The 9,895-nt window shown below is 51.5% G+C and overlaps 1 protein-coding gene across 1 annotated transcript; it reads right to left on the reverse strand.

Annotated features, from left to right (window-relative positions):
• Positions 1–212: 212 nt before the first annotated feature.
• On the reverse strand, positions 213–3,707 carry TNFSF9 (TNF superfamily member 9). Its single transcript, XM_059696936.1, has 3 exons — positions 3,245–3,707; positions 2,647–2,683; positions 213–1,833 (listed from the first exon to the last, which is right to left on the reverse strand). Exons 1-3 carry the CDS (start codon positions 3,500–3,502, stop codon positions 1,373–1,375), a joined length of 756 nt encoding a protein of 251 aa, XP_059552919.1. The 5' UTR covers positions 3,503–3,707; the 3' UTR covers positions 213–1,372.
• Positions 3,708–9,895: the final 6,188 nt, after the last annotated feature.

The following is a 9,895-nucleotide window of genomic DNA, read 5'->3' on the forward strand; positions in this document are numbered from 1 at the left end:
ATTTTTATTGATTTTGTACAGAGAGGAAGGGAGAGAGATAGAGAGCCAGAAACATCGATGAGAGAGAAACATCGATCAGCTGCCTCCTGCACATCTCCCACTGGGGATGTGCCCTCAACCCAGGTACATGCCCTTGACCGGAATCGAACCTGGGACCTTTCAGTCCGCAGGCCAACGCTCTATCCACTGAGCCAAACCGGTTTCAGCTAAAATCAATTTTAAAAAAAATACTAAGATAAAACGGGCCAAAGATGTATGTCCACACTTCACTTGCTTGTGAAAACATGAGCAACTTCTTTACAAAATCAGATAACGATTTGAAAACACTAGATGAAGACTTCCTTGATATTCACAACATAACAGGTAGAGCCAAGACACACTTTTAAGTCTAATCTACTTGTTTAACATCAGTTCCTCCATCACTTTAAGTCTAGCTGACCAGCAGACAATAAATCAAGCCCTGGCTTGTAGCATTTGCTGATTCAAATGGCTGATTTTAAGTTACTGGCGTGATGGTACTGAACAGAGCTGGCAAGTGACTTCCTGCAGAACTGTATTCTACAGTATTTCCACCACCCACTTACCATAGAGGAAAATAACCTCGAGCATACATAATAGTAGAATGGAAATAATAAAACCCTTAAAGCATACAGTAGTTATGAGTCTCAGATAACACTGTCTGGTGTACAGTAAAAGCTCAATAGAGTCATCATTACATTTATAAACATTTTATTACCCAGTACCATCCACCATTCACACTGTCCCCTGGCCCAGGCACACCAGGTCACAATCACAGTCATAGTGGCAAACCAGCCTAAAAGATGTCAGCTTGGCAAAAGCTGGAGTTTTTGGTCTGTTTTGCTCATTGCTGTGTCCTCAACACCTAAAACAGTGCCTGACACATAGTAGATGGTCAAAAGACAAGTTGCATGAATGAAACTCACACAACAAAGAATTCTGCAGACCCCCTAAAGCTACCCCACAAAATCCCAAAGGGGGAGGCTCGGAGTGAGTCTTTATTTCTCACTTATTAACATAAGTAAGGGTTTTTTGAGGTCTGTTTTGCTTGGTATTGGTTGTTTTGGTCTGTTTCTTCAGCCCTGCTGCACAGTACCTGGCCTGGGCGCTCAATAAATATAAGTTAAACAGATAAATATAAAGTCCACTGTCTGAGCTCAGGCTCATAATAAATATCAAGGGTTTGACTCGGGGCAGGAGTGATAGAGGGACCAGAGAGTCCTTGAGGAGGGGGTCAGCAGCCAGAACCCCTGCCCTGCTTGGTGAGGTAGAGAAGCCAGGGCTCATCACCAGAGGCCCCACAGAAGAAAGGCAGGATTTAGTCTCCCTGCAGGGGGTGGCAACCCCGCCTGCCTCATGAAGGCTGTCCCGAGGGGAGTCCAGCAGGGACCTTGGTGGCCACTCGGTAGAGGCCCAAGACCGTGGCACCTTGTGCAAGCTGCCAGGCGGGGTGCACCCCAGCCGCAGCCCTGAGATGGACACCCAGGCGCTGGCCAGCGCGCAGGTGCAGCAGGCCACCCCGGAAACCAGCTGCTGAGTCCCGTGCTTCAGAGGAGGGAGATGGCAGGTCCAAGGTCAGGGCCAGAGCTGCAGCCCCTCTGCCCAGCGGCTGCAGGTGCAAGGCAATGGAGACGGAGCCAGAGCCAGCTCTGGCCACCACACGTTGCAGTTCCAGGTGCAAAAACACATAGTAGATGCCGGCCTCAGACACCACCAGCTCCTGTGTGTGCTCATCGTAGCTCAGGCCCGGTGCCAGGAACACACCTTTCAAGCCAGGATCACTGTACCAATGCAGGAGCCCTTCTGTCAGCAGTGCTGCAAGAGAAGGAAGGGGGAAGGGTTATCCTGAGCAAGGATGTGGCAGGGGCACAGCCTGGGGAGGGGGTGGAGGGGCTCTGAGGACAGAAGGGTTCTCAGAGGGAGGAAGGGCTGGAGGATGGAGGGAGGAAGGGACAGGAAGAAGGGGGGAGGCTGTCAGGAAGAGGGAGGGGGAGGGGGGGACACGGAAAGGTGTGGGGGTGGAAGGTGAGAGACTTCCAGGAATAGGAACCTGCAGGAGGACTTGCGATGCAAAAGGGGATGGGAAGGGGAGAGTAGGGCTAGGGACTGGGGAGGGGGGGAGGTGGGGGTGAAGGAAGGGGGTTAGAGAGGGAGGTGAGGGGAATGGGACAGCATGAAGGAGGGGACTCAGAAGGAGGAGGGAAAGTGGGCGGGGTCTCAGGAAGGGTGTAGAGAAGAAAGAAGAGATTGGGAGGAGAGTCTAAAAGGGGCAGGGGAGGGCGGTCTCTGGAAGGAAGGAGGGAAGCGAGTGGGAAGGAGAGGGTGAACTTCCCAGAGGCCAGTGGGAGAGACCAGAGCAGGACGGGACGGGATTTGGGGATCCCGCCCTAGGCCTGAGCGGGTGGGTTTTAGTGGGCAGATGGAAGTCAGCTGAGGGGCAGCGGGAGCGCAGAGACAGGTGAGATTCATAGAGGGGAGAAGACAGCTTTCAGAGGGAAGGAGTCTAGGGTCCGATTTAGTCAGAAGGAGGCCTCCGGCTCCCGGGACCTTCCCACTTAGTGTCCCCCTCCCGGGGAGGGCGGTGCGGGGGGCGGGGGGGGGGGCAGAGGGATGGCGCAGGACACTCACCATCTCGGGCCACCAGCTGCGCGAACACGCCCACATCCTGAGGAGGAAAGGCAGAAAGTGAGCGGAGGGTCCCCCAACCGCTCCGCAGCCCCCTGAAAAGTGCCCCACCGCGTCTGCGCAGCCCTTCCGCTCTCCTTTCCCCCTCCTCCAAAAGAGCCCCCCAACATCCACGCACACGCACACCTCAATTTGGGGGCTCAACCGGCCCCAATCCGTGGGGTCTGCAAGGACAGCACCCACCAGGACTCAAGACCGAAAATAAGTGTGATCCCTCCAGGTGGCTGGGAACAGGGAGGTCTTGGGAGGAAAAGGGGGACACCCCAGGGGTCCGGGAGGAAACCTAGGTTCTCCGGGAGTTAGGGGGAAAAGAGCGGGTCCCCTCAAAGGTTCGAAGTGCCCCTCGGGGTCCGCGATGGAGAAAGGGCCCCGCCCTAGGGTACCGGATGCAGATGGGATCTCGCGGGGGTACAAGGTGAGCAGGGGTGCCCCCCCCCATGTCCTGGATAAAGAAAGGGTGCTTTCCGGGACTCCTGGTGCAGAAGGGGGTCGGCCCAGGGTGCAGGGTAGAGAAGGAGTCCCAGGTAGGGGCGCATCTCACCTGCGGGGAGTCGGGGAGGCGGGCCCGGGCGTCGGGAGGGAGCTCGGGCAGCCTGGAGTCGGGCGCGGGGCAGGGGCCGGGCGAGGCGGGGCGGCGGGGCAGCTCCCAGGCGCGGACGGCGCAGGCGGCGCAGGCGGCCGCGAGCAGCAGCAGCAGCGCGGCGCTCAGCGCCCAGGGCAGCCGGCGGCAGGCGGGGCCGGGGGGCGCGGGCGGCCGCGGGGCCTCGGGGTCCGGGATGGCTTCCGAGCTGGAGCCCATGACCAGCGGCAGGCGGCTAAAACCGGGGTCCCGGGCTCCCCGCTTTATAGTGAACCCGGAAGCCCCGCTTTCCGGGGCGGAGACGGTGGGGATCCCAGCGCCCGCCCCCTCCAGCCAGGCTTTCCCCAACTTTCTCTTCTCTGGATCTCATCTCTGGTCTCCTTGCTCTCTCTCGCCCTCCAATCTCTGTCCCACTGCTTCTTGCTCCCGCGTTCTCTCTCTGCCTCTCTCTCTCTCTCTCTCTCTCTCTCTCTCTCTCTCTCTCTTTCTGTCTCTCTTTGTGCCTCTCTCTCTGCCTCTCTCTCTCTCTCTCTCTCTGCCTCTTTCTGTCTCTCTCTGTGCCTCTCTCTCTCTCTCTCTGCCTCTCTGTCTCTCTCTCTCTCTCTCTGCCTCTTTCTGTCTCTCTCTGTGCCTCTCTCTCTCTCTCTCTCTCTCTGCCTCTCTGTCTCTCTCTGTGCCTCTCTCTGTGCCTCTCTCTCTCTGCCTCTCTGTGTGTCTCTCTGTCTCTCTCTTTCTGTCTCTGTGCCTCTCTCTCTGCCTTTCTCTCTGTGTGTCTCTCTGTCTCTCTCTTTCTGTCTCTGTGCCTCTCTCTGTCTCTCTCTGTCTCTCTCTGCCTCTCTCTCTCTGTGTGTCTCTCTGTCTCTCTCTGTCTCTCTCTGTGCCTCTCTGTCTCTCTCTGCCTCTCTCTCTCTCTGTGTCTCTCTGTCTCTCTCTGTGCCTCTCTTTCTGTCTCTCTCTGTGCCTCTCTCTCTGCCTCTCTCTCTCTGTGTCTCTCTGTCTCTCTCTTTCTGTCTCTGTGCCTCTCTCTCTGTCTCTCTGTGCCTCTCTCTGTGCCTCTCTCTCTCTGTGCACCCCCCCCCCTCTCTTCCTCTCTGGGTGCCTCTCTGTAATTCTGTATCTTTCCTTTTATCTGTGCGTCTCTCCCCATTTGTCCCTGTGTCCATTGATTGTCTGCGTTGGGCCGGGTCTCGGGATGGTTCTATCCCTTATTATGTCTGTGGCTCTGGCTCTGGCTCTGACACTCCCCGTCTCTGTCTCAGTGTCCCTCCCTGTCCTCCCGCTCCTCTCTCCCTCTCTCCCTCCCTCTGTCTCTTGCTCTCACTTTCTGAACCTCTTTGTCTCTTTATCTCTTTCCCCTCCTTGTCACTCCCACCCAGGTCCCCCCAGGGATCCCCTAAATCCAGTATTCCTGCAGAACCATCAGAGGACAGCCAGGCCTCAGCTGCCTTCTCCTCTGGAGCAAAACCCCCCAGTGGAACCCTGAGAGCCATACTCAGGGCGCCCCCTCCCTCTCTCAACTTCTCCGGGACCCTAGCCCTTCCTTGGCCTGCCCCCACCCACCCACCTAGACCGCTTCCTGTCAGGAGCCCCCCTGGACCCCACAAGCGGAAGGCTGGAGAGTCCAGGTAGAGAAATTCCCCTTGTAGGAAAAGGACACAAGTGAGACAGAGGAAATTCAAATTTCCCTTCACTTGGGCGGGGGTGGGAGGAGGAGCAGAGAAGCTGCCATAACTCAAAACCCAAAAGAGGAAGCAACCCTGGATTGAGAGATGGGAAGAAAGCCCTGCTCTGCCCAGACCAGCCGGGTGGACACTGGTCAGTCCTTGAGCTGCTCCAGGACCCAGTGGGAAGATGGAGTGGGCAGTTGGTCTCAGGCCTCCGCCAGCAGGCCAGGAAATGCGGGGGGATTTGGGTATAGGATGCCACACTAGGCTCGAAGTTCTAGCATTGGGCCCTGCGGGGGAATTACAGAGAGAAAAACCATAATGATACTGGCTCAGGTTAATGCGAAGGTGCTAAATGCTTCCGTTATGTAAATGGTTTATAACGAGCGACGTGTGGTGTCCAAACCAACAGCGACAGCTTCACCTATGCAAATTCTAGCACCCCCATCTATTGTCTATTGACACTGGGAACGGAAAAAGCCCAGCCGTCAGCCCAGCAATCGGTGTTTGAATGAGCCAACTGGAAGATTCCGAGGTTTGCCCAAGTTGGAGAACCCACTGCATTGGACCAAGGTTGTTCCTTCACCCCTGCAGACCCTCTGACTGGAATGTTCTTTCTCCACATTGGCAGCCAGCCTCGGCTCCCACCATCCTTCTGGGTCAAGATGATGAACGGGGCATCAGCCTTTACTTTCACTCTTCTGAAACCCCACTGCAGTGACAGTTCAGTGATCGTTTTAAAACCCAAAACAAGATGGCTAGCCAGCAGAGTGGAAAGCCAAATATTATTTGCCTCTTGGAATTTCACCAGCACCATCCCCCAAAGTTCAGTTATTGGTGACTCTCGCCAACGCTGAAGGAGGGGGTGATGGGTGGCCACTAAAACAGAAGAGTTTACTGAAAGTCAATTCCCAAAAGAGACATCAGTGTTTCTCCGGTTAACCAACAAATAAAAGGCCTTTTAAAGTGAATGGAAACAAGCATTTATTTGAAATAAAAAAGAATAGCTATTCGGGATGCACCAATTCAGGCAGAAAACCAGTCTTCCTCCCACTTAGGAGACAAAGGCAAGGAGTATTTATGAGAAGGGAAGGAGGACAGTTACATCAATAGGCAGAAGGCATTTCTATTGGTACATTTAACAGTGTTGTTAATGCTAAACAGTGTTTTTAATTTTTAGTCCAGCAAGTCATTCTATCTGCTTTCTTTTTAAAATATATTTTTATTGATTTCAGAGGGGAAAGAGGGAAATATCAAATGATGGAAGAGAATCATTGATCAGCTGCCTCCTGCGTGCCCTCCACTGGGGATCGAGCCTGAAACCCAGGCATGTGCCCTGACTGGGATTCGAAGAACCTTGACCTCTTGGTTCATAGGTCAACGCTCAACCACTAAGCCACACCAGCCAGGCTATACCTGCTTTCTTTACAAACAGTTTTTTTGGGGGAAACAAGGCTTCTTAAGCCCAGCCCCAAGGTTATTTGGCCCTTTTTTTAACATTCCAAAGGTTTGAGACATAAGATGTGCACGTAAGTCTCTCTAACATGGCAGCTCCAGCTCCATTTTGAAGTAGATCCTTTTTTTTTTTTTGACACTTCCCATCGGGGTGGGTAAGTATCTGTTTTCTTTTGTCCTCCAAAGACCGGAAATAGCAGTGTTTCTGGTCAGAGGAACAGCAGTTATCGACCGAAAACATCTCTCTGAACACAGGACTATTGAGCAAACCTGTAACCTGAATGCAGGCGCTAAAACTTCCCCACCGCAACCCTCGCCCCCGCTCAACATCGGGACCCAGAAGATGGGATGCTGACAGACCCATCTCTGAAGAATCTGACCGACCAGGAAGAAAGCTTTAAACATGCTGAGGCCACAGCGCCCTCCCCTCGATATTACTGCCCTGCGAAGAAGCCAATCTGTTTATTATTAACCCCTAGCCCACAGCGGGCGACAAAGATTGCCTAAGCTGACAAAAAGAACAAAAAGAGGAATTCAGAGGACTCCAAAGGTCACCATCTCAGACAACCCAAATGAAAGTACCCCTCCCTCAGCCCTGTTGCATCACCCACCAAATTTCCTTACTAGCCCTTTCTGCCATCTAGAATATTCTTGTTTGTTTACTTGCTTACGATTACTTTTTCCACAAAAGTGTTATCTCCTGAAGAGGAGCATCTTCAACGGCTAGTTTTGAGTCTACCTCTAGTGCCTAGAGAATGACAAGCCTCAGTAATATTTATGGAATGAGTGAGTAAGTTAATGAATTACAGCAATTAACAGCATCAGCTCTAGAGATCAACAAACTACAGTCTGAAAACTATAAATTTTTTGTTTGATTGTTTTTTGTTTTTAAGTGGCTGGTAAAAGTCAAAAGAATAAGCCTATTTCCTGACATACAAATGATATGAAATTCAAATGTCAGTGTCCACAAATAAACATCATTGGCACACGGCCACACTCCATTTACATATTGCCTGATGGCAGCTTTTGCAATACTACCGCAGAGCTGAGTAGCTGTGACAGAGACTGGCCCACAAAGCCAATATTTACTCTCTCTGGACCATTTTAGAAAAAAATTGGCTGCCTCAGCTCTCAGATTTCTTGCTGAGCCTTATTTTTCACATCTGTTAAATGAGAACAATAGTAGATCTCAAAGGGCAGTTGAGAGCTTGCTGTAGGCAGTGACAGGCACTTTGCGAGAGTTCAGACAAGGTGAGGAGCTGTCATGCTCGCGGCATCTTTTCGGCAACTCTGGCACACCATCATCCCAAGATGTGGATGCAGAAACTGACTTCACAAGTTGAAGTCACTCAACCAAGGAGGCACAGTGAATGTTCTGAAACCCTTTTCCACACAGAGGGGCTTAGTATGGCTCTGTTCTCTCCCTCCAGGGAGGGGAAACGAAGTCTGGCAGCCTGGGGAAGGCTCAGGCCACAGCCAGGGAGAGCCATGACGTGCAGCTGTGGTTGGGACATCTGAGCCAGGCAGCCCCACCCACCATGGAGCTGTGGGCATTACCTTCCTAACACCTCTGTGCTCAGCTGTCTCCCTGAGGTGAGCGTGGGCCCATTTTCCTCATCGCTAGGGGTAGGGCCTGAATCCTCATGTTCAACAATCATAGGGCTCAAGGGAGGGATGGGGCAGGAAGTCGTTGAAGGGGGAGCCCCCATCTTCTACCTCTGAGGCCCAACAAACAGGCACCTGCTCCAAGAGGTGGGCCTTGATTTTTTTCTAGAAAACTTCATTTCCTTTTCTCTGGGTTTCCCATTGTCCCCATCCCCTTGATGTGGCCTCGCCCAGCGTCAACTTTACTGTCCTGGATCCTCTGTGTGCCCCAGGGCAGAGGCAAAGCCTAACAGAGGATGGTAGTGATGTTTGCTGAGTGAGTGTACAAGCTAATGAGGAAAGGACCAAATTGGGGGGCAGGGGGTGTGAACTGAGAAAAAGAGAAAAGGGGGAAGAAAAGAATTCAATGAGGTCTGTGAGAGTGGTAACATGTACTGAAGGAGGAAAGAGGCACAGAGAGGGGAATTACATTGCCCACGTTAGTCAAGTCTCTCAAAAAGCTGGGTCCTAGATAGGCCAGGAAAACACAGGGCCGGCACACGTGCATACCTGTCGTGTTGTGTAAATGTCGCAAGGCATGGTGATGCAAAACACTGAAACTTCGCCCTAGCTGGTTTGGCTCAGTGGATAGAGTGTTGGCCTGCGGGCTGAAGGGTCCTGTGTTTGATTCTGGTCAAGGGTACATGCCCAGGTTGCGGGCTTGATCCCCAGTAGGGGGTGTGCAGGAGGCAGCCAATCAATGATTCTCTCTCATCATTGATGTTTCTATCTCTCTCTCCCCTCTCCCTTCCTCTCTGAAATCAATAAAAACATACTTTTTAAAAAACAAACACTGAAGCTTTGTGGAGTTGGGGTGCATCCCAGGCTACTTTGGACTTGTGTGTTTCCAATGTGATGTTTTGTGTTCAGAGATGAGGAAAGGGGGCTCCATGTGTTCACAGATGTGTTTCTAGTTGAGAAACAACAAATAGCACAAGATCCAAACTGTGGGGCTTCAAATCCCAGCTCTGCCTCTTGCTAGTTGTATGATTTTGAGCAAATTCTTTCACCTCTCTGTTCCTTGCTTTTCCTATCTGGGAAGTGTGGCTAACAATAGTGACCACCTCGCAGGATTATTGTCAAGAATAGGGAATCAGAACAACAAAGTGACAACAAATGCATATCAACAAGTGAATCAAAAAATCTGATGAACAGAATAAACTGGTGAATGTAATAGAATCAGGAGCATGGAAATGAAGCGGACTGACAATTCTTGGGGGAAGAGGGTGTGGGGGGTGTGGGAAGAGATTAGACAAAGATCTTATATGTATGTATGCAGTACCTATGGACGCGGACAGTGGGGTGGCGAGGGCCTGGGGTGGTGTGGGAACCGGGTGGAGGGGAACTATGGGAGAAAAAAGAGGGACATCTGTAATAATCTGAACAATAAAGATTAAAACAAACAAACAAAAGAAAAAAACAACAGGGAATCAAAAAAAATAAGGAATCAGAAAAGCATTTGGCATACAGTAGGCATCATGGTTGCCGATGGGGCTGACAGTCTGGTAGCTCTATACGATTGTATGCAGGGGTTGATCTTGTGAATGAACAACCAGGGTCCAAAAATTAGTATGGACATCCATTGCAAAGATGTTCTGATGAAAATAGCCAAAACAATCATCGAAAGTGAAATTGTCTGGTTATTGTTTGAAAATCAGTTCAGTAATCACAGGTGTGAAGGTTGAGTCATCTCTTTTGGGCTAACAGAAATCTCTAAGGGTTAAAAAATAAAGTGCTACATACAAAATGTGGGGTTTCTTTCAGAGCAGAGGTACATTTGCATAGTGCCTTTCTGGAAGGTATAAAAGAAATGTGGGATTTGGGCTGAGAGAATTTGGACCTTTTGCTG

Source organism: Myotis daubentonii, chromosome 5 (genome assembly GCF_963259705.1).
Source record: "Myotis daubentonii chromosome 5, mMyoDau2.1, whole genome shotgun sequence".
Taxonomy (NCBI): Eukaryota; Metazoa; Chordata; class Mammalia; order Chiroptera; family Vespertilionidae; genus Myotis; species Myotis daubentonii.

Excerpts from the sequence above, each read along its gene's own strand:
- TNFSF9 (XM_059696936.1), bottom strand. The coding sequence starts at position 3,502 with ATGGGCTCCAGCTCGGAAGCCATCCCGGACCCCGAGGCCCCGCGGCCG. Across the intron at positions 2,684-3,244 it reads GCCTCCCCGACTCCCCGCAG|GATGTGGGCGTGTTCGCGCA; the intron begins GTGAGATGCGCC and ends TTTCCTCCTCAG. Across the intron at positions 1,834-2,646 it reads GCAGCTGGTGGCCCGAGATG|CACTGCTGACAGAAGGGCTC; the intron begins GTGAGTGTCCTG and ends CTTCTCTTGCAG.